Raw genomic sequence first — 27,200 nt, 5'->3', positions numbered from 1 at the left:
GGAAGCGCCCCCGGTTATTAGGCTCCCGCCCCTCGCTTCTCGCCGGCTCGTTGCGGTTCGCGGCCGAGATGGCGGCGGCTGAGCTGGAGTACGAGTCTGTTCTCTGCGTGAAGCCCGATGTCAACGTCTATCGCATCCCGCCGCGCACCTCCAACCGCGGGTACAGGTGAGGGAGTGTGCGGCGCCCAGGATCGCCCTGCCCGCGGGGCTATGGCCGCAGTCCCGCGGGCAGGGCAGACAGGGGCTGGGCCTGGGAAGGGGCGTCCTCGCCCCGAGCGGGGCCTTGGGAGGCCGTGGCCTGTGGCCGCAAGCAGGTCAGGCCCTGTTCCCTGAGGCCTTAGCCCCCCCCCAGCTGCAGCTCTGGGGGATGTACCGGCTTGAGTCACCTCTTGTAAGTGGTTTGTGCCTAAAAGCGGGAGCCTCGGCTCCCTGCTGTGGAGGAGCAGGGGCTGCTGTGTTAATCGTGTGCAGGAGGTGAGGGCACCTGAGCAACTTGCTTCTCCAGGCAGAGCTGACCTCCGCTCCCAGTTTGCCCAGTTCCCCGGGACTGAGTCTGATGTGGTATAACGGTGTGTTGGATTTGGCCTGGTGGCTCTTGCAGTAGCGGGGAGGAAGCCAGAAGGAGTTCAGAATGGTTATTAAGAAGAGATTGCAGGAGCTGGAGTCAGAAATGCCTTTCCTCTCTTTAGCTGAAACCGGTGGGGTGTGACTTTGTAAGGTGTGCCCACAGGCTTTCAGGAGAAATGGGTTTGTGCCCTGAAGCACTGATGGGTGTCAGTGGTACTCGCTGAACCTGGCAGACTGTTGCCGCTGTGGCTGCTGCACCTGGCTGCAGATGTTTGTTTCCAGTTGTAGAATCCTGTAGGCTGGGGTTTGTTTTCTCTCTCTCTTTTTTTTTTCCTTTTCTTTTTTCTCTTTACAACAGTCTGTAGCAAAGAGTTTGATGGGCTAGTCAAGATGACAGTGTGTGTGATGTTTTACCTAGCGTAAGCTAGCTGGCTCTGGGTTCAGAGATACTTGATATTATTTTACATCAACAGGGTAGAATAGTGGAGTGGCTTTTCAGCATGCTATTAATTAATTTTTGGGGTCTTCCTTATGCTCACAAATCGCTTAGTCATCACTTTTGGGTTTACCGTTCCAAGTGAGTTTCTGGGTTTCAGTCTCCCCTCTTCTGCAAGCTTATAAAGGTAAAGACAGAGTTGATATTCTCTGGACTGTGTCTATTTCCCTTTACCCAGAGGAAAGAGGGGCCAGTCAGAGCCATGTGTGTGGATTGGCAGCAACAGAGAGGAGCCGAGATGTCATATATTGTTTGGGGAGAGCAGTGGAATAAGGCAGCTGCAGGTGTTGAATGTTTGGGAGCAGAGACTTTTGCTGAGATGGTTGGGCAGAAGTGGAGGGGTTGATGTGTGCTCAGTGAACAGTTGCTTTTATTTTCAGAGCATCTGACTGGAAACTGGACCATCCGGACTGGACAGGGCGGCTTCGTGTCACCTCCAAAGGCAAAACTGCATACATAAAACTGGAGGATAAGGTTTCAGGTAAGGGAAAGGCTGTGGCTTGGCAAGACTGTGACTATGATTGCTGCTTATGGGCCTGCACTTCTAAGCCTGCTCAGAGCTGTGCATGGCAGCCCTGGACACACTTTAGCAAGAGGTTGCTCTCCTTTGTCTGCAGGAGAACTCTTTGCCCAGGCTCCTATAGATCAGTACCCTGGCATTGCAGTAGAGACTGTGACGGATTCCAGCCGCTATTTTGTCATTCGAATTCAGGATGGGACTGGTGAGTTGAGGGGTCATGTATGTGCCAAGTGCTAGGGGTGGAGGAGACTTAGCCTGATGGAACTGGGTGTATGCCAGGTGGATTGAAATGGTGTTGGGAGTGCTGAAAAGGCTGGGTAGTGTGCCTGGAGGGGCAGGAAGGCAAGGTTAACAGAGGAGGGTTCTCTACATTGCACAGAGTTCAGGGGTTGGGAAGGAACGTTCTGTTTCTGAGAGTGCCGCATGGGAAGAAGGATGCATCCTGAAGGCTAGGAACAATGAACTACAGTGAGCTGCTGGTGTCCAGCTGCAGGTGTGTCAGAGGGAGGTAGCACAGAGTGGTTTAGGAGGAGCAGAAGGATTTTGGAGTGAATGAACACAAGAGCCCATTTGCAGGGCACTGTCAATGACGACTCCTGTCTCCTTGCTAGGACGAAGTGCTTTTATAGGCATTGGCTTCACGGATCGTGGTGATGCCTTTGACTTCAACGTCTCTTTGCAGGATCACTTCAAGTGAGTTGTGCTTTTCTGGAATGCTGTTTTTCCTCTGCCCTGTACAACATGGTGGGTGGTGGTGCATGTTCATTTAGTGCTGGCTTCCTTGGGATGGTCATGAAGCCCTGCTCTGGCTCCATCAGGGACACTTCAGTGTGCTGCCAACTGTCATGCAAGCTGAGTCCTGCAGGGTCAGGTATGTAAGTCTTAAGCTTAGATCCTGTGATGCTACAGGTGCAGTATTAGTCTCTTGGGTTTGTGGTGGTCCCAGCTTTTTGCTGTACTACACTGGGAGTAGGGAGGTAGCTGGTTTGTCAAGGCAAGGTAGATCTTTGGTGGGGTAGGGAGAGGAACCATGAATTTTTCTGAAACCCTGTTTCCCTTTGCCACAGGGTCTTATGTTTTCCTATGTTCTTTTTAGGTGGGTGAAGCAGGAAACAGAGATCTCCAAGGAGACCCAGGAAGCTGACACACGTCCCAAATTAGACTTAGGGTTTAAGGAAGGGCAGACTATCAAACTGAACATTGGGGTGAGCAGCCCACTTTACCCTGGTTCTTTCTCTGGATATGCCAGTGGAGACTATTCCTTACTTGTCTTTTCCTTTTATACAGAACATGACGACAAAGAAAGGAGGAGCAGCCAAGCCCCGTGTGTCTGGGTCAGGGGGCCTAAGCCTGCTGCCACCCCCACCAGGAGGCAAAATTGCAGTCCCTCCTATACCTCCCCCTTCTTCCACAGCCATTGCCAACCATGTCACACCACCACCCGTGCTGAAATCCAGTAACATGAGCAGTGCAGGTAAACATTAGCACAGAGCAAACAGTCTGTCAGACACTAGTAGATGTATAGAGAGGACTGAGGCCTGCTTCAGGGAACCGGTGTTCAATCTAGTGCCAGCAGTGCCCTGTGAGACATGATGCATCCTGAGGGCTTTGTTCTCTTTGACCTGAGGATCTCCATGCTTGTTTAATAATACCTGCTTGTTCTCCTTGCAAGGAGGACAGCGCTGTAGCTCCTGTCCTTGCAGAAGGAGAAACAAACAACTTGGTCAAAATGATCTGGAGGGGGTGGGTATGAAATTTAGATAGTTGCATTTTTCTGAACTTGTTTGTACTTTAGGGGCACTGGCAGAGCTGTGTAGAGTGTCTGGGAAGTACCACACAGTCACTTGCTTTCTGCAGAAAAATATGGATAGACTCGTGGTTGTTGCTGAAAGACGCAGGAAGAGCATTTATTGAGTGGCTTTGAATAGGGAGAGAAGAAGCTTTAGTATGAGCAGCAGAAAGAGGTGCAAAGTATAGTGGGATTGTGGGTATAGTGGGTTATTTTAAAAATATGTATATAAATTTTATATAAAATTTATATATAAAAATATATATATGTTGAATTTCATACATACATACATAAATACATACATACATATATGTATGTATGTGTGAAGTTCAACAAGGCCAGGTTCAAGGTCCTGCACCTGCGGTGGGGCAATCACCAGTATCAGTACAGACTGGAGGATGAATGGATTGAGAGCAGCCCTGCTGACAAGGACTTAGGGATACTGGTGGATGAGAAAATGGATATGAGCCACCAATGTGTGCTTGCAGCCCAGAAAGCCAATCATATCCTGGGCTGCACCAAGAGAAGTGTGGCCAGCAGGTCAAGGGAGGTGATTCTCTCCCTCTGCCCCACTCTCATGAGACCCCATCTGAAGTACTGCATCCAGCTCTGGGGTCTCCAGTACAAGAAAGATGTGGATCTGTTACAGCGGGTCCAGAGGAGGGCCACTGAAATGATCAGAGGGCTGGAACATCTCTACTATGGAGAAAGGCTGAGAGAGTTGGGGTTGTTCAGCTTCGAGAAGAGAAGGCTCCAGGGAGACCTTATTGCGGCCTTTCAGTATATAAAGGGGGCCTGTAAACAAGATGGAGAAAGACTTTTTACCAGGGCCTGTAGTGAATAGGACAAGGGGCAACGGTTTTAAACTGAAAGAGGGTAGATTCACATTGGATATAAGGACAAAATTTTTTACAGTGAGGGTAATGAGACACTGGAACAGGTTGCCAAGAGAAGTTGTGGGTGCCCCATTACTGGAATCATTCAAGGCCGGATTGGATGGGGCTTTGAGCAACCTGATCTAGTTGAAGATGTCCCTGCCCATGGCAGGGGGATTGGACTAGATGATCTTAGAACAGGTTGGGTTGGAAGGGACCTTCAGTGATTCTATAGCAGAGATTGCTGCAGTCTTCTGGATGCTGTACACACTTTTAGTGTGACCATACAGAGGTGTCTGGAGAGCTGATGATACTCTGGTGAAGGCAGAGACTTTAGCAGTGCTGTACAGAGATCAGAGTGAGAAGAAACCACAAGCTTCTGAACAGGGCTGGGCTCCAGTGCGTGATTTGTACTGTTAAGGTGATGCTTGCTTGCCAGCTGTTAACGATTGCTGAGCTTGGGCTGAGTCTGAGCCTTGTTTCTATTGGGAGAGGTAACATGTCACAGATCTGCCAGTTGGTATCCTAGGTGGAGGCTGAATAGTTCTTGAAGACGATGTACCCCTGTAGCAGGAGCTGGAGGTTCAGTGCACATTCAGCTAAAGGACCTGCTGTTATAACAAAATCCTTAAAAAGCTTAACTTCTTTCTTCTGGAGGGAGAGCTGGAGTCCCTTCAAAGATTCTTGGCCCATGCATCCAGCAGTTTGTGTAAGGTGACAGTTTAAATGCCTGTGGGGTTTTCTTCTTGATTAGCTTGATTTTTTTTTTTTTTTTTTTTCTTTTCCCCCCCCTGCTGCCTTAGATATTCTATTAGACTTAGATGCTCCTGCATCTGCATCCAAGGCACCAGCGTCAGCTACCACAGACCTCTGGGGAGACTTCAGCACTGCATCCAGGTAAACTGTGGTGAATGGAACTGCACAGAAGTGTAGTGTCCTGATGGGCACTGGAAGAGCCGTAAGTTAAGAAGTCTTATTAGATCTACTCCTTTGATTGTCCTTTCTTTATTTCAGTGCTGTTCCCAATCAGGCTCCTCAGCAGTCCAACTGGGTCCAGTTCTGAATGGTCAAAGCAGTGGAATGGGACAAACTGATGACCAAGAGGCTTTAGAGGCACGAAATGGGATCAGAGGGGGCACAAACCTCTCTAATCTTCAATCAAAAACAAACCGGGACAATCCTTCCTTTTTAAATCAGATCTTCACTTCAGTCAAAACTTACTTTTTTTCATCCCACAGTGAAACCACTGAACCTAAAGAGAACATACTGACTCCTCATGAGGTGGGCAAGGAGGAGAGAGGTATCCTCATCTCTTCCACCCACTTTGCTGTTACATGGCACATCCTAGCTCTTTTTCCATGTCTTTCCATACAGGGAAAGCAAGAATCCTGAAGAAGGTGGGTATAGGAAGAGACTGGGTAGGTGCCTCTGGGTTCTTTGTCCTTTTAAATTTTCTCTGGTTAGACTGTTGCTTTTTGTGGCTGCTTTCAATAGTGAGTCAAGTCTCTGCAGCTTGGCCTGCAATGCTGAGGGCAGCTGCATTTGGCTGCAGCTTATAAATGGAAGCTGTGAGGAAGTAGGTCTTGTTTCAACACAAAACCCTCTTTGATTATGTCTGTGGTGAGGAGTGAACCTCCCCATGCACGCACTACTCTTCCTCTCTTTGGTGCAATTCTTGATAGTGCTGGATGTTCCTGTGCTCTTGTGGGAGGAGTCATACAAGTCCTTGAGTAAACCTGCTGCCATTGTGCTGTAGCTCCAGGTGGGCACCCTATCTTGAGGCTCCTTGTTTGGTTTGCAGGTTCACTGGAGGAACTTCTCTCATTTTCACTCCTTTCTCCCTCCCACCCCATGCAAAGGCCTCATTGTCGTTGAGCTGTTTTAACTGGAAATAGCTTTAAAAAAAAGCCAGTTTTTATAATTTGGTAGTTACTTGCACTACATGACAACCAGGTAATCCCACCACTCAGCATTTCATGTTCCTGCATCACTATCCTGAGCCCTGGCCTTGTGTTGTGACTTGGCACTGTTACAAGTATTGCATATCAATGCCACAGTAAGAACTATGATGGGACAGTGGATTATTCTCTGGTGAAGGGACAATCTCCTTCCCCTTTTCAGATCACACTTGTCATTTGGGCAAGAAATGTATAGTAGGCCCAATCTTGAGAACTGTGGCAGCAAAATTCTCCCACCTATGTTCCTTCCTATGGCTTTTCTGCGGCTGGCTTTCTAGGGATGTGAGCTGGTTATTGTATCTTGGATTTTTTTTTTTTATTTTTAATGTGCCCCAAGCTTCCTCTATTTCCTGTGTGGTTTAGGGGGTTAGAAAGAGGTAGAAGGCCATTTCTCCTAAAGAGAACAGCAGAGAGCGTTTCCTAAGGCCCTTTGATCTGGACACTATTCTGTCCTCAGCAGTTATGGATGTGATCTGGGGTGTAAGTCTGCTGATTACTCTGGGCAAAGCCCATGGGCAGGCTGGAGACCTCACAATGCTAGCTACCCTCTGTGCTAGCTGATAAGCCAAAACACTAGCTGGGATGGTGGGCTCAGTGACCTTTCTACGGCCATACCCAGTTACTGGAACACTAGGGTTTTGGTACTTCACTGGAAGGCTTCTTCCTGTTTTGAACACTCAACCAGCAGTGACACTTTTGTAACTGGGGTACACTCTGCTAGCACAGCTGTGCAAGTAAATTTTTCGCTTTAGGCAAAGATTCCCTTGTGAGGCTTTTAAAAGACAGTAGTTAGCTGTATGCACCTTGTACTTGCAAAGGTCTCTGTCCTTTTTGTCGTCTTACTACACTGAGGGCATTTTGGAGACAATGTTTGACTTAGACCATCCCTCTGGGAAGCAAAATTCTTGAAAATAGCTCTAAAGCTGCTGCACTTCCACTTGTGGAAGTGGGGACCAGACTGCTCTTGGATGTATTTTAAGTCATTTAATCCTGATCCCCTGGCTCTCTTGGTGTTCCCCCTGCTGCCCTTCCCCCGCCTTCATAGTCACTCCTGCAGTCTCATTGTACGTTAACTCCCTGCCCCCTCTGAATTTGTAGGTGGCTATAATCTGCTAGCAAAGTCATGGACTCTGCTGGTTGGCTTTTTGCTTTCTTTTTCTTTTTTTTCTGAAATCATTGTGAGGTCCTGTCATTTCAACTATGTATCAGTTCCCCAAACGAAGTTCATGGCCCCAATTAACAACTAACTAGGAGCCTCTTCTGTATTGTCTTAATTAGTATTCTGGAGATAATATATTATGTATTTGAAAAGATGAAGAAGCAAAAATTAAAGATATATGTATATAAAGCATAAGATGTACTGGTGCAAATGGTAATTAAACAAGTAATACTGGGGAAAAGAATGTCATGAGTCTTCTAAGTTGTTGCTTTGGAAGCCCTGCAGATTGAAGGTCTTTATGTCTCTGGCAAGATCCTAGTAGCCTGCTTATCCTTCTACAAGTGTGTATGGCCTGCAGACTGGACAAGAGCAGCTTTAGGAGTGAACAGGTTCAGGCTCTGTCTAGGCGAAAAAGTAGGGTCATGGAAGAAGGACACAAAAATGACCTATGGCTGTTCCAAATCAGGGTTAAAAAAAAACAACCAACCAAACAAATAACAACCAAAACAACCACAACAAACCAACATGGAAACAGGCCTGACTGTAGCGGGGTGTGTGATGCTTGATAAGAATGTGGATAAAATTAGCAAATGAGAAAACTTAGTTGCCCTGCCATTGAGCAGTTCAGGCATTAGAGACTTCTACACCCTGCAGGATGTTTACAGAATTGATTCTTGCCATGCTAGTAAATGGGAAGCAGTCTCTCTGCTGACTGCAGAGATGAGCAAGGTGAGCTGAGTGGGCCCTTTGTCAGGGAGCAGCAAGGGCAGGCTGCTCTGAAAAGGAGAGCAAGCTGGAAGCTGAGTCACAGCAAGGCAGGCAGGAGCCCTGGCCTCGCTGACAAACCAACAGTCCCACTGTACCTAAGCAGGAAGATAAGAGCAGGTCAGGCTGAGAATTTAGATCAGCAGGGTACATGGCCAGGCATGGGCTTGGCTGCACTAGCTCAGGCAGGGATCAAGGGTGAGAACTTTAGCTGAGATAAGCTTACAGGCAAACCTTGCTACCTTGCTGAGTTTTCTCAAATCCAGACACATTATTTAAGCTGGACCTGAGTCCAGGCAGCCAGTCCCCCAGAAGACGGGAGAATATGCTCAGGGCCCTGGCGTTCTTCTGGCAAGCCTGCTTACAGCTATCTCTTCTTGCACAGCCACACTTGCTTGGTGTTCCTCTGCCAGGCAGCAAAGCTCTACATACAGTTGTGTTGAAAGTACAATGAAAGTCTTGTGGCCTGGGTAAAGATGAGAAATCTTAACCTTTTAAGTCAGCTGTTTGAATGACACCAGTTAACACTGGTGTCATTGTCAAATATTCTAGCATCTGTGGTGGCCAAAAAAAAAACCTCTCTTCATTTCTTCAGATCTAGGAGCAAAGCTATTACTCTGTTTTGGTGAATAGGGTGGATATGTTGCATAGGTCCTGGTCAGGCAGAAGGTGAAGGATCTTGTCCATGAGCTATGGTGAAGCTTCTGTGACTTTTCAGTAGGTACTTGCAGCAAAAAGAGTTGGATAGCCTAAGAGGGTATTTCTCCAGAGTAGGAGGATTTTCAGGTGAGTGCGTACCTAAGGGAGGTGCTGGGATATACTCCTGCTTGTGCATAGAGAAGCATAGAAGACTGGGAAACAGTTCATGAGGGACAGCTTAGTCCTCTCTGGAGATCTTCCCAGTCCCCATGTCGTTGCTCGCAGTGAGGCCTGCTAGAATGCAACAGCTTGATGTGTCTTGTGTAAATCCTCTCCCCCTTCTTGTCAACCATCAGGAACAATCTTTCTGTCCCCAGTGGGAGAAGTTTGCTGTGACAGTAAGTTACTGGTGAAATGACTTGGCATGTGACTGGGCTGGCTGAATCCTCCCATCTCTTCCTGCACTTTCTGTTGCCGGTGGTTTCTTCTAATGTAGCAGAAGCCAGTGTGCAGGCTGCTTCAGACCTACAGTCTCTGATGTTGCAGAGAATAGCATTCTCTAGGTAAAGGATTAAGGCCATTTAATGTGTATCAACATATCAAACTGAGCAATTATCTCCTGAACATTTATTATGTTCCACGTAGCAGATCAACTGGTTTCCTTAGGCAGCTAGGTAAGAGTTGCCCTCAGTCTGAGAGGGGCAATGGTCAAAGGGGGAGAAGAGTTCATGCCAAATGGGAGACAGATTGTAGCACATAGAAAGAGTCAAGAAACAAGCATCAAAGGGAAGATCCCAGTTTTGTCTGCTTATTGGTTGTTTCTTTTGCGAGAGCTGTAGTTGAGATGGCATGTGAGAGTTCCCTCTCCTTCCCCCGTTAATTCAGTTCTGTGTTCTGTGACTTAAAACTCCTGTCTCACAGCCGTGCAGTAACTGGTCCTACTACAGCCACACAGTACGGATTGTAGGCACAAACTTGCTAGCTTTCACAAAGCCTTGGTGCTGTGCGTGGATTCCTGAAGAAATGGAGAGGAAGAGATGTCCATTGGAGAAAACAACAAAATAAAAACCAAACAAGAAACCAAAAACTCCAAAATCTTCCTGAGCTCTGGTGATGAGGAAACAGGATCTGAACCTGAACTCATCCTGTTAAATCAGCATAAACCTCCAAAGCTCTAGGAGGAAGCACAACTGGCCTGTTAATACATAAAAACAGAGCTCTGGGGCCTATGTAGTTAACACACATTGTAATGCCACGAGGTCTAGGCAATCCATTGAGTGCTAATTACATTAAATGAACAATAGATTCTCAGTCTAGAGACCATTTTAGGTCTCTTTCTTCCAAGTTAATAGCTTTGTCCGTGCTAATAGTCAGGAAAAGCACATTGCAGGATGAGTGACCTAGTTTGATAGCTTAATTTTTCCAGCTGCCATTAGCTATAGCTGTGTGTCCTCATCCAGAGTTGGGACTCTGACAGACGTTCCTTGAAGCTGCCTCTGAGCATGGCAAGATCAGTCAGCAGCAGCTGGTGCCTGTGGTGGCTCCCAACCAGAGCCACATTTTGCCAGCTGTCACTGCTGAGACCCTGTGGTGGACTTCTTGCATCCCTTGTGTTTGGGGCAGGCCAGCCAGGTAACGTGCAATGGCCTGCTTTCCCTTTTCTTTCCCAGGCATTGTAGGATGGCAGCTCCTGCATGTTGGGGCGGAGGCAGCTGGCTTGCTTAGGAGACCAGCTTTTTAATCCTTGAAGCAGTTGGAAGAGACATTCCCTGAAGGAGGGAGCTGCCTGTAACTTGCAGCCATTGTGTTGAGTCATGTGCTCTAGGGATGGATGTAAAGAGGCGTGGTGCTCCCCTGCCCTCCCAGCCTGGTGGGCAAGCCTGGCTGGGTTGGTGACACCTGCGACCAGCGCTTGCAGATTCAGTCTCACCCATGACCATGTGCTGCCACCTGCTGCTGCTGAATCCCCTTGTTGCAGGGCTTCTGGCAATCCCTGGGCTTAGTTGCCATCTCCAGGGACCGGCTGGGCCCCCAGCAGCTGGGAGCAGGGGATGCAGGCAAACATCACCTGGGAACTGGCTAGCACTGGTGAAATGGTAGCACTAGCTCTCTGAAAAGTAATCGTAGCTGGCATCTGTCAGCAAGAGTGTGCTGACTCCTGGGTTGGCTGTCTGCAGTGACCTCCCCTGGGCAAGGGAGACCTGTGCCTGAGGGTGGGATGTGGGCAAGGGCTGGACCTGGGTATGGAACAAGCCACAAAGCAGAACTGCAGCATCTGGAGGTGTCCCCAGGAGCATCTGAGATGGAGGGGAATGGAAAGGGTGTCTTTGGCACAAAGGCGAGCAACCTTAAGATGACAGAACAAGGACTTTGGTGGGTCTGGTTTAAAACAGACCAGAACAGCTTTGAGTGATAGCAGTTTCTGTGGGCTTTTATTGAATGCTTCCCTCAGTCCAATAGCAGCTCTGACTTCATGTCCACCGGTATCATAGCTTGTCATTCAAATGCTTTCCTGAATGGTTTAAAACTGACGCCTGGTCAAGTTTACAGAAGCACAGTTTAAAGATTATCCCCCCCCCGCCTCTTGACAGTTTGGCAGTAATGCAACTGGTGCTTCCAAATGCAGACATGTTCTGCTATCCTAATGCCCTCATGCACAGTGTAGCGTAGGGCTTAGAATCGAGATGTCTCAGTCCTGTGGTCTGCCAGTGTGTATGCATGTGTGTATGTGTGTTGTCTTTAAAGTTTGGCCCATAGGAACTGAACTACTACTGGTCTTTTTTGAAGTGAAGTCTAAGCACTTGTCCATGAGCTTAGAGTGTTAAGCAAACTGTTCAAAGACGTGTGGAGATGCTACATCAGTAGTGCTACACAAACCATTGCTTTGGTTAGCTGGCAGGGACAAGGAACTAAATTCAGTGAGCAGCAGTGCCAAGAGGAGAAAGGTAGGAGAGCATTTTCTGTGAAGAGTATGTGCTAAGGGGCCATAGCCCAGAGTTAGGGGCTGCTGTCACTAGTACCTAAAGCTGAAGTCAATACCGTGGGTACATGTACAAAGCATGCTTGGAAATGACCACTGCATACTTTTTGGGAAGACTTTAAGCAATATATTCCATACAGAAATAGGATTTCTGTAAGTGGAGAACCTGCCCTGGGTAGTCTGGTCTAGCTTCAGAAGCAGCCCTGCTTTGAGCAATGGTTGAACCTCCAACCTGAACTATTTCCTTGCACAACTTCTGTGCTTGGCTGTGGTGAGGTGGGTCCTGCAGTAGGCCAGCAGCATCTGGTGAGACATCTGATATGAGGGTTTGGTAGGTGGTGGGGAATGCTGAGGTCTGACGGTGTTCCTTCAGGTCAGGAAGGGCAGAGGCTGTGCAAGGACCAGCGTGGTGTGCTGTGCCTGCCTGGTCTTAAAATGCTAAATGTGCAAATAAACGTGAACTGGAGGCAGAGTCTGAGGCGTGGGCCATGGTGGTGCACGCCAGCATGAGTCAGCAAGGATCACTTTGCCCTCTGCGTCAGTCCCAGGTGGCACCTCCAGGGCCTGCAGGGAGGCAGCAGCCGGGGCCCTTTGCACTCTGAGTCAACACCGGCTCCATGCTGGAGGCTGGCACCTGGAAGCACTGTTTGCCCACCCTTTGCTTTACTGTGCTGATGCTGACTTCAGTGCCATAGCGTGGTAAAAGCGGCTGACGCAGGCACCTGGAGAGGAACAAAAAGTGTCCTTCCCCATCTGACTGCGTTGACGTCTATGTCGTGAGGAGGCTCCTGCTTGCGGTTGAACCCCAAAGCCAGAGCCCTTGCTGCCTGGCATTAAAATGTCCCCAGCGTATTTCAGTGATGAAGTCCCAGGGGGTGTCCGACTGAGGTGACTGTACCCCCTGGGTTTAATTCAGCTTTCTGCAGTTGTTTCCAATGGCTTTTGCCTTGTCCCATCCTGGCTAGACACGTAGGACGGCTGTGCTGCTCTGGAGGCTGGTGGTCTCCCTCGCCCCGCTGCAGGACGGTGAGAGCATAGTGTGTGATGGGCACAGAAGCTCCAAATGGCATGCAGGGCCTTCTTGGCTACAGGGCACAGGGTAAGGGTCAGCACAGGCCATTTACAATCTTCCTGATAAATCTACCCTTGAGAATAGGAGCAGCGTGAGGGAGCCACACCATGCCAGCGCTGAGGCAAGCGCTGCAGGGCCTGGGAGGTTTGGGCTGCTGTCCCAGTGCCATCTGGCAGGACAGCCTAACCAGTGCAGCTTGCTCAAAAACCTCCCTCTGAGAAGGCTTTACTGCATGTGCACAGAGAGGATGCGAGGATGTGGAGGGAAAGAGCTTGAGATCAAATAAGAGTGGCCCCAAGGTTACAGCAAGGATCTGGGTGACCTTTCCTGATAGCCCCCATGCTTGCTTGGTGACTGTGATTGATTGTTGTCCATTTTTGTGCTTTTCTTTCCGCTCCCCCTTCAAAAGAGAGAGATGAGGTGCATTCATCTCACTGAGCAGAGGTGTAGCCAAACTGAATTCAAGCCCGTTGAGATCCGTGTGATCGTTGGACAGAACTGACAATGAAGCATGAAGGATCGCTTCTGTGGGGAGGTGTTACGTGGCCACAGCTTGTTCATGCAAGAAGCGAACTGTAAGAAGCTAAACTTCATGGCCCTGCCTCTGAAACAGGCCACTGGGTCTGACCAGGACTTGGATCTGGCCCAGGTTTTGAGTCAGATGTGCAGCTGTGGCAAGCAACCACAGTATCTGGAACTGATCTCCAACAATTTCTGGCCTCGAGACTTGTGTCTCAGACCCAAAAGAAGAAGGGGGTGAAGGTGTGATGGTCCCAGTAATGGCATGAAACAAAGATGTGAGATAATGCATCTGAATGTGTCCTCTGTTGGCTTTGATTGGATAATTTGTTAATTCTCTTCTGAAGAAACAATCCCGGGCTAATGGTATATGTAAAGGGGTGGGCTGGGATTTCTTGTCTGTTTGAAGCTTCCCTGGATACTGTTCTTCCTTCTCTTATTCCTTCCCTTATACCTGAAGAATTTCAGGAGCCTGTCATCACAGGTGAGCACATGACTTTCCCTTTCTGAAGCTAAATGAGTTTGAGCTCCCTCAGCTTGGATAGCTTTGGGACATGGTGCATTCTGCTTGAAACCCTCAGCTCTTCCTGAAACTTGGCAGAGATGTGGGTAGGGGTGGAATGCACAAACCCTTTTGGGTAGGAACATCTCTTTCTCATTTTTCCTACTTTTGTTTCCTTCCACCATGTTCTCCATGGTACTGTAACCATAGCAGTTTGGGGAGATGCTGGGCTCTGACAAAATGCTAGAGTGCTACTCTAGGTGGTTCTGTTCAGGACACAAAGTGTTGCTGCTGACTCAGGACTGCCTGTGGTGATGTGCTGCCACCTGCCAGAAATAAGTGTGGCTTTGCAGTGCTACCTCCTGTTTTATCCCTCCCACTCTTTGTTCTCATCTCCTTTTCTCACTTTCCATTCAGTTTTTCTCAGTTTCCCCTTCACCCCTGGGTGCTCAAATGTCCTTTTCTCTGAGCTTTCACAGCTCCATATAACCCATTTCTTTGTAGACGTCCTAGTGTATCTGTATGTCACCCTGGTTCACCTTCTGTCATCGGCAGGGGTGACTGCCTCCCAGAAGGTCTCTTCTCCCTGCACCTCTGGCCAGTGTTGTCAGCCATGCGTGAGAAGGGTGTAGGATGCTTTTCTCTCAGGTCCCAGCAGGCTGCAGTGCTCTCACACTGTCCCTTAGAGCTGGGGAACTCAGCTCCTGCAGTGAGAACTGCAGCATCCTGTCCCTCCCTTTCCTAGCCAGTTCCTTGTAGCAGGGTACACAGTGGGATCACTTATTGCTATATCCCCTCTAACCAGCCAAATTCCTCAAGAGCTCTCAAGGAGATCTTGCTGCCTGAATCCCTTTGATTGATACCTGCCATCCCTTACTCACCGCTCAGTGCCAGGCCTGGGGGCCCCATTCCCCATGCTTCAGTGCCTTTTTATGCTCTTCCCTTGCCTGCAAGGGCTCTGCTTTCCCTTTATTACCTCCATGGACAGTTCTGCCTTAATCCCTAGGAGAGGAGCAAGGTGATGTGGGGAGGGAAGACCAAGAGGGTGGCATGTATTAACTTCTGATGCTCTCCTCACCCAGGTATAGGGACAGAAAACCAGGACTGGGTTTAGGCTGTCTTTAGCTGAGTGACCTGGGGGACTGCACTAGCTAGAGGTGCCATAAGAGCAGGTGATGGCAAGACTGTCCTATCAGCTAGGGCAGCTAGGGTCCTATTACAGATGTGGTAGAGTTCTGTAGGTGCTTTCTGTCCACTGAGGGAACTGACCGTTAATTCCTAGACAACTTTCCTGTCTCCTTATGATGAAAAGGTCTGCCTTCTTATCCCATGGCCGCCCACGTTCCTTAGAATTGTTTGCTGAGGAACTTCACAGGTAGCTGGATTATTCTCACACATGTGATTATTGACCCCTTCTAAGAACTACAAGAAGCATGATTTCCTTACAAGGGTTGTATCGACTCTTCCCAAAGTACATGACACTTACAGACATGTCCATTAATTTTATTCTTTTGTTATAATTTCTATTAACTTGGCCACTGCAGATGTCAAACTTTTACCTTCTTAAATCTCCCTAGACTTCTCCCCTCCTCCCTCTTTGTATATTCCTTGCCATCCTGTGATTCGGTAATTAAAAGGCGGTTTAAGGCAACAGGCCATCCATTGCTCTTAGCACTGTTTCACCCCCAAGTTTCTTGGGAACCTCTGGGACTATCTTGCCCAGACTTGCTAATTCCATACCTTTTGCACAATAACTTTTATTTTGGACAGGTCCTTTGGTTTAGTTCCTCACAAAACAGGGTTCTTCTGTGAGAATTTCTCCAGTTTCTTCCACTGTCACAAATAGTTACTTTAGCTTTGTTTCAATGTCCTTGTTCTCTCTGACTGCTTCTTTCATACCCTGCTCTTCAGTTGTCCTCAAAGCTTGTGAAAAGGTTTCTGCTTTCAGGATCTATAGGAAAGGATTTATTACTAGTTCTGATGGCTTCTGCTAGTTGTTTTTCAGACTCTCTTTTACTTTTGCTTTGTTGTGGTTTTATATTTAATTGAGATCATGGTCATTTCAATTTTCCTCATTTGAATGCAAGGTCAGCTTTTTGAAGAATGCATACTGGGATTCCCTTTGGCTCGACATTTTAGCCGTCGGCTTCCTTTTGCCTTTTGTCAAATATTCTAAAGAGCTGCTAGGTATTGGCTTTGGGCTGCCAATGTGATGTCCCTGTGTTACCTCCCTGCCACCTGTGATGACTGAATTCCCTCAGCTGCCTCTCTCCATTCTGACTGGCTTGTAACAAGTGTCCCACTTCCCTGCAGCTCCCACCACAGCTGTGCTCAACTGGAAAAGGGGATTTTTTTTTGGAATGTGTGGGATCACACCTTTATGATTCAAGTCCTTCTCTTTGCTTATGAATTTAATTTTAACTCAGCAGGTTCAGCTTGATTTTCAACAGAACTAAGGCAGGTGCAATGGTGCTGTCTCATCAGTTGTTACATGAACTTGCTTGCTAAATTGGGTGAAACTGGCTGTGAGATGAAAGGCTTGCAGATACTTACTCCAACTTCATTGACAGGTAGGGGAGAAAGAGCAGTAATGCCTGTGCTGCCTTCTGTTTGGGTCAGCTAGCCAAATGGTGCCTGCACAGCTTGCACTGCAACCACCTAAAGGCAGCAGCTGGAACATGAGTAAGGAGGGAAAGCAGGACTGTTGTAGTGAGCAAACATATGGAGTCCTAGGAAGGAGCTGGGGCTTGCGAGGTACGTGGGAGTTAGGAGCATGGGAGGTGCCTGGCAGTGCTGAGTGGGTTTGAGATAAAGATGTCTGTGGGGAAACACAGGTATTGTGGGAGGACAAGGGTGTACTGCACGGGGTGGGCAGAACACAGGTGGAGGGGGAAGGAAGGAACTGAGGAACAGCAGTGGGAATGCAAGGAAACAAAGTGTGAGTTTTGGTGTTTTTTTTAAGCAAGATTTTCTTTTTTTTTTCTATTTTCAGCCCTGCAACTAACTGGTGGGCTCAATTCTCCCTATCTCCCACCCATTTACATGCCATCAGTGCATATGAAATTCAAAGCACAAATTTTGCCCTCAGGAATATCACCTCACTGTTGTTGCACAAGAGCCCAGCATTTTATCCTATGGATGCACGGTTCAGGGTTGAATTTTGACAGCAAGCAGGAACTCCGTTGGCTGAGAAGAGAGAATTGTGCTCAAACATCAGGAGACAGCTCAATATCTAGTGTATTCTAATAAAATCAGCAGCTAGATCCTGAATTTGCATTTGAAATGCTTCAGCTGTGTTTGGAGATGTGTTTCAATGGCAAAAATCTCATGAAGCTACACTGTGACTTCCTTCTCTGTGTGCTGATTGTATTTCCCATTTCTTCACACTGGAAAGTTTGAAACCCTGCCAGGAAGTAAGCCTTTTCCCCTTGAGACTGTGAGTCTCATGTGGCTTGGTTGGCTGGAAGCAAGGGGGAAGCAAGCAGAGGATTACTCTGACTGAAATCTCAGTATAAAATTTGAGGGCATAACTAGGTTTCAGCAAACACTTGGGGAGGCTTAATTCCAGTGAGAGGGCCAAGGCTGAAGACAAAGGAAAGTGCTGGAAGGATGTTGGAAAGAAAAGCAGGCAGCATGTATCTTCTCAAGGGACCAGGCTTCTTTCCTGCAGCTGCTCTTGTATAAAAGTCACCTTCTTTGCACACAATACAAAAAGGAGAAGTGAAGCCAGATCAGTGGACACGAGACATGAGGAGGCTCCTTGGCAAAGAAATCCATCTACATATGCCCCATTCTGTTTAGGGGCAGTTCTCCATAACCTGTGTTCGGATACCCACTACATCCTCCCTTGCCCTTTGCCTTCTGCCACATTGTTCTCCTCTGATGTCTGATGCATGTTCTTCCTTGCACTGTCCTACCTCACCTCCAACTCTGCCCTGTGTACTCTATGTGCTAGCTCCCTGGATGTCCTGCTAGTGTGCCATTCTGGTCTGCCTTGAGGAAACTCCAGCCAGCCAAACTAACCAAGCAAAACTTCTTCCTTCTGGTTGTTTTGGAGACCTTATTGTGGCTTTTCAATACTTAGAGGGGGCTTATAAGAAGATAGAGAAAGACTTTTTATAAGGAAGATGGAGAGACACTTTTTACCAGCACCTGTAGTGACAGGACAAGGGGCAAAGGTTTTAAACTGAAAGAAGCTAGATCTAGATTAGATACAAGGAAGAAATTCTTCAAGATGAGGGTGGTAAGACACTGAAACAGGTTGCCGAGAGAAGTTGTGGGTGCCCCATCCTCTGAAGTGTTCAAGGCCGGATTGGACAGGGCTTTAGAGCAACACGATCTAGTGAAAGATGTCCCCTGCCCACAGCATGGGTGTTGGACTAGATGATCTTTGAAGGTCCCTTCCAACCAAAACCATTCTGTGATTCCTCAGTCCTATCTGCTGACTGAACTCTTCTCACCCTTTTTCTCCAGGGTATCCTGACTCATTGGCATTTCTTCTCAGAAGTCTTTCTGATTCAGCATGTATCTCAGCAGACATTTCCCTTGACTGTCTCCTTTCGACATCTGCCCCAGCTTGAAATCAGACTAAACAGTAGTCTGACATTTTCTCCAAGGTAATATCAGCACCCTTTACCAGAAAGCAGGAAAGGGAGATAAATGACTGTGTTGGAGCAAAAAATATAAACCAGCCGTTTTCAGCCTCGGAAATGGAGCCTGACTCCCTGAAGCAAGCACTGCTCTGAACTTCCACAGCTGTAAATCAGGTTGATAGAGAGGTCTCTGTGTGTGCTTTTCCCAATAACCTCTCAAACCACCGACACAATTTTTTTTCCCCACTTTGCTTGTTCTCCTCCCCGACCCTGGCCTCATCCTCCTCTGTTTCTCCTTGGATATATCCAACTTCTGATTATTTCTATTCCTCTGCCTAAGGCTGTGACTCCCCAGTCTCACTTCTACGGGAACAGTTCCTCATTTAAGGTTTGTTCTAGTGCTAGCTGCCAACTAGGGCTGACTTCCCAGCATGGGACATAGCATGCAATATTTGACGTAGCAAATGCAGTTTTACTACAAAAGACAAGTGAGGGCAGAATGCATTTTGTATTGGTCTGCGCTGCAGGTTAAACTGGGCTAAGACCCATGATAGCTGCAAACCTAAGAGCAATGGCAGTTACTAACAGACAAAGAAAGGCATGAAGATAAGGGAAGGAGAGAGAGTAAAAAAAGAAGGATAAAAAAAGAAAAAAACATGAAATCTTAAAAAGGAAACCTATCAGCTGAGAATCTGATATGGGGAAGGAGGACTGCAACTTCCTTTTCCGTTGTTAGCTTCTCATTTTTCTTTTCTTTCTCAGAAGTTTCCATAGTGCTGGGTCTGACTTCCTGGGCTAAGAAACTGAAGATCTGTTCAGAGCATTTCTGAGCTCCCAGGAATTCTCAGGTTATCACCTGTGCTTCCAGTGCTCAACCCAGCCTTCTTTGACAGAGGGTGAATGAGCAGATGGGAAAGGCTCAGTAACTTATTAGTGTCTCCCTCTGGAACCGGGGACCAAAAAGGCCCACCTTTTACATAGCAAAACTAAGGACAGGGATCAGTGATCACACTGTGATTAAATGGCATCAGAAATCACCTACGCGGAGGTGCAGTTCAAGAATGCATCACCGGCTGCAGAGGTCAAAGGTAAGGAATGGGTGGGTTATTCAGGGGAAAGGGACCTGGAGGGCAGGGGGCTGAAGAACAGGGAATGGAGACTTTTCCTTCTGTGACTCTGGTTCCTACCTGGTCTCGACAAATTGGTGAGAAAAAGGAGTTGTCTACCACTACATGAGCAGGAGACTGGAGGAGTTTTGAAGTAAGAGGGTCAAGGAATGTCTACAAGAGGAGAGGTGGGAACGTTTAGGTAGCTGGAGTTGTAACATGAACAAAGATGACTTCTGGGAGCACAAACAGTAGGTTTCAAGTGAGCATTCAGTAAGGAACATATTTGGGCTCCCTTAGTCTCCTGGTTGCAACACCAACAGTGGTGAATGATAGAGGGTCCAGGATGAGTGCTTAGCTCTGGTACAATGCAAGCAGTAGCTATCTCTCTGTGTTATCTAGTCTTGGATGAGTCATTTTTGGACAAATACTGAGTACCAGTAATAGAGACTATGGTTTATTACAAACAATCTGATCTGTCACAAAAGTGGAGGGGCTCCCAGGGCAGAAAATGGCAGCAAATAAGCCCAAGCCCTGTCTGCTACTGCTCTTGCCTCTGAGAGAGTGAGGCTACAGATTCCTGCTTATGGAGAGAGCAGAAGTAGAGAATCAACATGCCTCCTTGCAGTAGAGCAGTCTGTTGCCCTCTGCAGCTTCATGAGAGCTGTTACTGGCTGCAAAAACTTATAGCCCCGTTGTCCTTGGTTGACTGAGAAATGGTGCTTGGAGAAGAGAGACACAAAAGTTAAAAGGAAGAATAGGCTTGATCAGAACACCCTTAAATAGACAGAGGAAGAATTATCTAAGATCTGGAGGAAGATCCAATTCTGTGATTGATGTCTACACTCCTGAAAAATAATTAACACACCAAACAAATTTTTATTGCTATTAAAAATCACAGTTGTGAAATAGTGCCTTTACTAGGCTTCATGCAAATTTAAGACATGTTCTGATCAGTATGTATTCTGTAGTAATTATGCCACAAGTAGGAACACATAGAGATGTTCCATGTATGGCTCATTGTTTCCACCCTTAGATACAGGACCCTACACAACAACAGGTTCCAGAAGGGTGAAAGTATGTTTGCGTAAATGAATGAATGAATAAATAAATTATTATTGCTGCTAAAGATATTAACTTGCCTATTTACTGCTTTACCTCAGTTTTACGATCCCAAACAGAGCAGGCATCAGCTCCAGGTTATTCCTTGCCTGCTCTGAGGCATGAGTCATGGAAATAAAGAATGTACATACTCCTGACTGGCTTGAAAGTTCACTGTTTTTGATGCACCAAGATTAGCTGTTTCTGGTTACAGCTAGCATTTCCATCATGGTGAGGTAAGGGTGGTGGACATTCCCCATTGAGTTCCCAATGACCTGTTCCAAAGACACCTGATCCAGCCATGTTTGCTTGAGCTGCTGATGCCGGGTTCACGTCAGGCTCATGCTATAGGTTTGGGTGTGTGCTCAGGATCTGTCTTTGAGTGCATCTATCCAAGGGATCACACGCTTAGCTTATACTTTGAATTCACAGAAGTGTCCAGTAGTACCATTGCATACAGTGCTAATGTCTCTCACAGCCTCATGGTATGCCTATAGGACAAGAGTTATGACTGAAAATTACTGAAAGATTGAGAGAGTCTTGCTGCTCTGTGGTCCTTCTGAGTGGTTACTCTGGCCACGCAGACTCCATGTTGGTAATGTCTAAGCTCACCTGACTTTTCCCATGCTGAAGCCTCTTCTAATAATGAATGAGGTCTCTCTAAATCTTATCATTAATATCAGTCTCTCTCAAAACTTCTTTACTCCTGTCCTGCAGTGAGTGCTGCTGTCTCTTTACCCACCTGTTTGCCCTGGCTTGTGTACCTGCCACAACCTAGAACAGTCTCCTAACAAGTGTTTGCTTTTCCTTCCCTGTGACCTGTTCTCCTGCCTGCTCCCAAACCTCCTCAGTACTGGCAGTATCCCTCTAGACAAAAGTCAGGCCCTGGCAAGTCTGTATCTGAGTGGGATACTTTACTTGGGCTGCTGGACACAGCCCTTTGTTCTCCCCAGGCATCCAGCCTAGCACAGCCTAGTATGGGTACAGCAAATCTCTGAACCCTAACTTGGAAAGCAGAGATGGAAGGTAAAAAATTTTTTTCTCTTCCAGTGATTACGTGCCATCATTGCTTTGCACATGTTTTGTCTCCTGCCCTCATTCAGCTTACACCAGCCACCTTCTACACAGAAAGTCCAAAAAGCTAAGAAGGAACTGAAGCAGGCGTAGAAAGTTTTCTGGGGAGAAGTCAACATGAAATCTTCATGTGAATGTCTGAAGTATCAGATAGAGCAATGTTGTATTTGGTAGCTCTGGGCTCAATCTAGAAAGACACGGTTTCACTCCAGAATTTGAGGCCATGTGAAGGCCTCACCCCCAAACACCAGCAATTAGCATTGCTAGCTCACCAGTGGGGCTGCGGCTGTGAACAGTGTCACGGAACCTGACCTTCTCCAGAAACCTCAGAGGTCCCCTGCTCTGTCCCTATCTGCCCCTCTCCCACACTATGTAACTTCCACATCAGAAATGAAACTGCATTTTTTTGAGCAGCTCTCCCTTGAATACATCCTTGGTATGTGGGCTGACTGAAGCATAATTGACTGTGGTGGTGTGTTTGGTGTGTTCCTTCACTTTTAGTACCTCCTGAGACGAAGAAGCAAGAGCACCATCCCCAGAAATACCCACCTTGGCTCCCATGGCTGATCTCACTGCTGCTTCTCTTTGTGTGCATTGCCCTCGTTATTGCTTTCTTTGGTGAGTACTTGCAGGCTGCTTACAGGAGAGAGGTCTGGGGGAAATGCTGGGAGAAAAGCAGAGAAATCAGAGCCCAAAGGGGAACGTCTTCCAACCAAGAGGGAGCTTTTACTCAGGAACAGTTTTGTCATGAGAAAGTATGCAAGTGCCAACATTTGGGCTTGGAAAACCTGAATGTTGAATATTTGAAAGTTATGTTTAGGAGCAAAATCTTCTCTGAGTACTTAAACATTGGGGATTTAAGGGTACCATTGCAACATGACACAAACTTCTCTCTTGCAGGCCAGCCAAACCAGGTGTTTTGCGCAGCTGGTATGCGGGATCTAGGACTACCACAGCATTATGCCAGATGGTTCTGTTGTACACATCCTCTTAGAATGACAGAAAGAGTTAGGAGGGAAGGGACTTCTGGAGGTCTCTAGTCTAATGCCCTACTTGAAGCATGGCTGTTTTCTGAATTTCAGGGTTGCTTGGACTTTCTGTAAGGTCTCAGGCTTTTCTGCCCTGATTTTGTCCATGTCTGTCCATGATTTAGAAGAGTGATACAGCAATGCATTTAAATAAAAATACAAGTACAAATTGCACTTAGCAGAGGGTAGCAATTGCAATGCACAGGTGAATCACAATACAAATATGATTCTCATTACTAGTCTCTGCAATATGCTCAACATCAAGACACTGGGAGTCCCCAATGACCCAGAAGGAATATGTGGGTTAAAGCCAGCTCAGGCCCATTGCTTTCTTCAGAGATGTTTTTGTTAGTCATTCTGTTTTTTACACTATTTTGGGCTGAGCCACGTATAGACCCATGCTGGTCTGGCTAACTTAGGAAGATATTGCCCTCTTTTTGATTTTTTTAGAGGGATGAAGAGTTACACAGCTGGTCAATTCACTCAGCTGATACAACTGGTTGATTCACTCAGCTGACCTAGAACAAAGGCCACTGTATGGTCCCCTGTGTGTTGAGATGAGGTCACCTTTCTTTGCAACAGGTGTGGTCAGTCACGCATCACCCTTGCCCATCTCCTCTGAGCTTTCCTCTGTTATAGGAATTCACTCATCAAGCACAGAGGCCACTATGATTGCTCTGCCCTCCTCACTGATAACAATATTTCTAAATGAAACATTGATAAAAATAGACATCTGTATTACTTAGCACACCCTGATCAGCTTCCAGTCAATATCCCTGTGAGTTTGAGTTAGTGATAACTCTACAGTCCTTCAGGTTGTGGGTGTGGCCTGCTGACACTTGTCACCAACATTATTATTCCCCATAAACTGGCTAGTAAGTCCTATGAGTTTACCTTCCAGCCTGGTTTCAGCAGCTCTAGCTGTATGTGATTAACATGACCTGGACTGTTTTTGTTGCTGATGAAATAGGCCCATCTAATGTGTTACTCATTCAAACTACTGTTGATGTCTAGCTTAGGAAGAGATGTGCCACTGAAGGGCTACTTTTTATTCACTGATTGTAAAAAGATTTAGACAGGCAGCTTGGCTGTAGGTATGCACATGGTAAATGCCTGTGGTTGGGTGGAATCAATCCCACTGTGTCTGGCATGTCCTCAGTGTGATGTCCTCCCAGTGGTCCTTCTGCTCTCTGACATGGAAGATTGTCTCTTTCTGCCTAGGAAGGCAGCCATACCACTTGTTTGGGCCAGTTTTCTCAGAGCCTTAGACCAGGGATACACTAACCCCACACCTTCAGCTCCACAGCACCTGAGGGGGCCTGATGTCAGCTGCTTGGTGCTGGGACAGACTCTGTTGACAAACCACAGGCTGGCTACGGCCACCAGGCACTGCTTGGGTGGCTCACGGCTTCTCTAGCTTTGTTGGCCAGCTCATCCTGACTAGACCTTGTCAGTCAGTGGGTGGAGGAGTCCTTGCAGGCATCTGTGGGATGCTGGGAGCAGAAATGCCTGTTCCCTTTGCTGAGAGGATGGCAGTTACCACTTGTGAAATGCAAAGAGACAGCCTGAGGAGAGGCGATGCTGAGAGACTGCTTGGTGGGGAAATGGGGAAAAAAGAGTGAAGCCCAGAGATGGTGTGTGAGGAGCCACGAGGAAGAGGTAATCCTGCCGCTTTTCCTCTCCCTTTCCAGTCGCTCCCTTCTCCCATAGCGGTGACCAACCCACAGCCCTGCAGCAGAAATTCACAGAGTGGCGGTGCGTCTCGGCGGTGCCACAAGACAAAGGTCAGTAGTGCTGGCAGGGGTGCAGGAGGTCTTTGGGACAGGGACAGTGAATGCTGGAGCCTGCTCTGACAGCAAGCAGCAGTGGGAGCAGACTGTCTCCAGAGGAGGGAGGTGGGGAGAAAAAGGATTTCCTGCTAACAGCTCAGGGGAGGAGAGGGCCATGTTAATGACGTCCTGGGAGGGCAGGGTGGCTGTGAACACTGACAAAACAAAAGGGACAGCGTACAGAGGCACAGGAAGGTTAACAATGGAGCAATAATAAAAGTGCAGCTCTAGTCATGGAAAGAAGCAATATTCCCTCTTCCCTGGGGCTAAAGGCCTAAAGGACACTGTACAAGGAGAAGTCAAACCAGATCACCAACATAACTTTGTCTGTGTCAAGACCTGAGATCACGTTGCAAGGATCACCATGGATTTGTGTATACAAAGCTCCCTGGTCCTTTCCCAAAGCAATTGGAAGAAATATCTGTACTATCCTTGTTTTTGCAAGCACTTTCTGTCAGGAAAAGTGATCTGAGGAGAACGTGAGCATTGTCCCTGGAGAACAGGGACCCTGGCAGGCACCATCTCTCTCATTAATACCATTCATTTCTGTGATCTCTCCCTGCACAGGGCGAGGCTGGATGTGCTGCCCAACGGGCTGGAAACAATTTCAAAAAAGATGCTATTATCTGTCGGATGATATGATGTCCAGTGTTGAGAGTGAGCAGAACTGCACTGGGATGGGTTCCCACCTGGTGGTGATCAACAGCAGAGCAGAGCAGGTAGGTGCAGGGCCGAGAGAGGGGCACAGCAGCCAGGGACACAGTGCCAGGCCCTGGAGGGGACTCAGAGCCCCTCCTCAGTCCTGCAGGGGAGGGAAGATGGCCTTTCTGCTTCCCTTCAGTACCAGCTCCCCTCTGCCACCAGCCCCACCCCACGGACACTCCTGCCACCTCCCTCTGCTCAGTCCTGCACCTCATGGACATTGCACTCTCCCTGATTTCCAGGAGTTCCTCTCTAAGAAGCTACTACAACCATCTCCAAGAGGAGAGAATTACTACATCGGTCTGAGCGCACAGAAGGTGGGCCAGTGGCAATGGGTGGACCAGACTCCATTTAATGAGACAGCAGCGTGAGTATCCCCGGATGGAGAGTGTTTGGTGTGGCTGCTGGTAGTATAAGAAAGTAGGAGAGATGTGAGGGTGTCTGTTGGTGCATGAGAGGGAGGTAAGACAAGTCCTTGTGAGAGGACAATGATGGAGCAGGAGAGGGCTGTGTAGGACATGAGGTTCACATGGCCCCATCCATGCTGGTTAGTGGTTATTAATGAACTACCTGTGATGTGGCCATCAATGCTGTAGGCACAGAATAAGTTGCACCTCGCCAGCAGGAAGAACCCTTCAGAGATGACCAGCCTTGCCTGACCTCCATATGGCCCCCACCAAGCCTATGATGTGCATGTGTATGCATGGGCAAGGCCAGTGCTGTGATGCTTGGGAGAGATTTGGCACAGGGTGAGATGACGAGGGCTGTCCTTGCTGTGTCTCCTTCTGGAGGACAAACTTGTCCCAGAGGCAGAATCATGCCTTTGCTGGGTGTGAAGCGCATGGGGTGAGTGGTGGTGAGCAGCTACCCCCACCAGGACTGAGCAGGGCCCCGTTGTGTTGGCTGTAGGAAGAAGGCAGGTTTCCACATAAGACTGGTGTCAGTGGGGTAGCAGAGCCGGAGGAAGGGTACTGCTCCTGTCTGTGAATCTGCATCTGGAAATTTGCTCTCTCCCCTCCAAGCCTCGCATCCTGCTGTGGACTTTTCCAGCAGTGCTCTACGGGGTATGCTGAGGAGTAACATGTCTGTCTCCATCTCAGGTTCTGGCGGAGAGGGGAACCAAGCGATACGGATGATCAGAAGTGTGTTGTAATCCATACGAAGTCAGATATACCCAACAACTGGAACGATATCAAATGCGAGAGACATTATCGAATTTGTGAAGCTGCAGCAGTAACTGTGTGATGGAGATACCCTCATCCTGAGTAAAACTGAGAGATGAGCAGTGAGCTGGGAACAGCGCAGGGCTGTGTTGGGAGGCGTGGGGGGCCCTGGAGCCTGCATCTTCACTGTGCTGAGTGGGACGATGCGAGTGGAAGTTACATTACCCTGTGTCCAGCATCCCCAGTGGACATATCAACTCAGCTAACACATGAAGGCTCAGGGTCATCAAAGCAGGTGCTGCACTCTTGTGTCCTCTTCTCTCTGAGAGCATCCGGCAGCCACTGACTGAAAAGAGGTTGAGTTCTCCAGGAAGAAGACACAAGAATGGAAGACACATGTTCAGAGCTGCAATTTCCTTTGTCTCCTTGAGCAGAGGTGTCTGCTTTTTGTTGAGGCACGCAGAGAAAGTCCCCTAGTTGCGCTGTTTTGTTGAACAAATACCAAATTCTTATGCAGGAAAAAATATAATATTAGACCAATGAAAAAGTCTCTGCGCTGTGTGTGTCTCTCTCTTTCTCTTTCCCTCTCTCAGCTTGAGGTGTTTTGTATAAGCAGGCTCAAAAGATGTTCTCTCCTGCCACTTGAGTTAATGTCCTCCAGTGTCCTCTGGTGGATACATGAGCACTGTGTTCTTCACAGCCTCTTTGTGGCCAAGATGCTTCTCTCCTCCCCTCTTCCAACTGCTTTTTCCCAGTGCCAAGCC

General features: G+C 47.8%; 2 protein-coding genes across 5 annotated transcripts; both read left to right on the top strand.

Annotated features, from left to right (window-relative positions):
* On the top strand, positions 1-20,702 carry NECAP1 (NECAP endocytosis associated 1). Of its 4 annotated transcripts, none has more exons than XR_011048229.1 (9): positions 1-166; positions 1,444-1,544; positions 1,681-1,785; positions 2,195-2,276; positions 2,680-2,788; positions 2,871-3,057; positions 5,051-5,144; positions 5,262-5,644; positions 18,315-18,392. XR_011048229.1 is itself a non-coding variant. In XM_068401493.1 (8 exons), exons 1-8 carry the CDS (start codon positions 69-71, stop codon positions 5,308-5,310), a joined length of 825 nt encoding a protein of 274 aa, XP_068257594.1. In that variant the 5' UTR covers positions 1-68; the 3' UTR covers positions 5,311-7,596. The 4 variants fall into 4 exon arrangements, 2 of the variants coding, with proteins under 2 accessions (XP_068257594.1, XP_068257595.1); XR_011048228.1 differs by lacking the exon at positions 18,315-18,392 and adding an exon at positions 16,834-16,915; XM_068401493.1 differs by lacking the exon at positions 18,315-18,392 and having other exon boundaries at positions 5,262-7,596.
* LOC137663869 (C-type lectin domain family 4 member A-like) lies at positions 19,433-26,965 on the top strand. Its single transcript, XM_068401495.1, has 6 exons — positions 19,433-19,521; positions 22,216-22,332; positions 24,434-24,526; positions 25,139-25,290; positions 25,516-25,640; positions 26,374-26,965. Exons 1-6 carry the CDS (start codon positions 19,455-19,457, stop codon positions 26,516-26,518), a joined length of 699 nt encoding a protein of 232 aa, XP_068257596.1. The 5' UTR covers positions 19,433-19,454; the 3' UTR covers positions 26,519-26,965.
* The last annotated feature ends 235 nt before the right edge of the window (positions 26,966-27,200 follow it).

The sequence above is a fragment of the Nyctibius grandis genome, chromosome 5 (assembly GCF_013368605.1).
Source record: "Nyctibius grandis isolate bNycGra1 chromosome 5, bNycGra1.pri, whole genome shotgun sequence".
In the NCBI taxonomy this organism is placed as follows: Eukaryota; Metazoa; Chordata; class Aves; order Nyctibiiformes; family Nyctibiidae; genus Nyctibius; species Nyctibius grandis.
This window is presented reverse-complemented; position numbering and strand designations above follow the sequence as displayed.

What these genes read in the sequence shown, in the direction of transcription:
- NECAP1 (XM_068401493.1), top strand. Translation starts at nt 69, where the DNA reads ATGGCGGCGGCTGAGCTGGAGTACGAGTCTGTTCTCTGCGTGAAGCCC. An exon ending in CTATCAAACTGAACATTGGG is followed by an intron (nt 2,789 to 2,870) that starts GTGAGCAGCCCA and finishes CCTTTTATACAG; the next exon opens with AACATGACGACAAAGAAAGG. An exon ending in CAGTAACATGAGCAGTGCAG is followed by an intron (nt 3,058 to 5,050) that starts GTAAACATTAGC and finishes CTGCTGCCTTAG; the next exon opens with ATATTCTATTAGACTTAGAT.
- LOC137663869 (XM_068401495.1), top strand. Translation starts at nt 19,455, where the DNA reads ATGGCATCAGAAATCACCTACGCGGAGGTGCAGTTCAAGAATGCATCA. An exon ending in TCAACAGCAGAGCAGAGCAG is followed by an intron (nt 25,291 to 25,515) that starts GTAGGTGCAGGG and finishes CCTGATTTCCAG; the next exon opens with GAGTTCCTCTCTAAGAAGCT. An exon ending in CCATTTAATGAGACAGCAGC is followed by an intron (nt 25,641 to 26,373) that starts GTGAGTATCCCC and finishes TCTCCATCTCAG; the next exon opens with GTTCTGGCGGAGAGGGGAAC.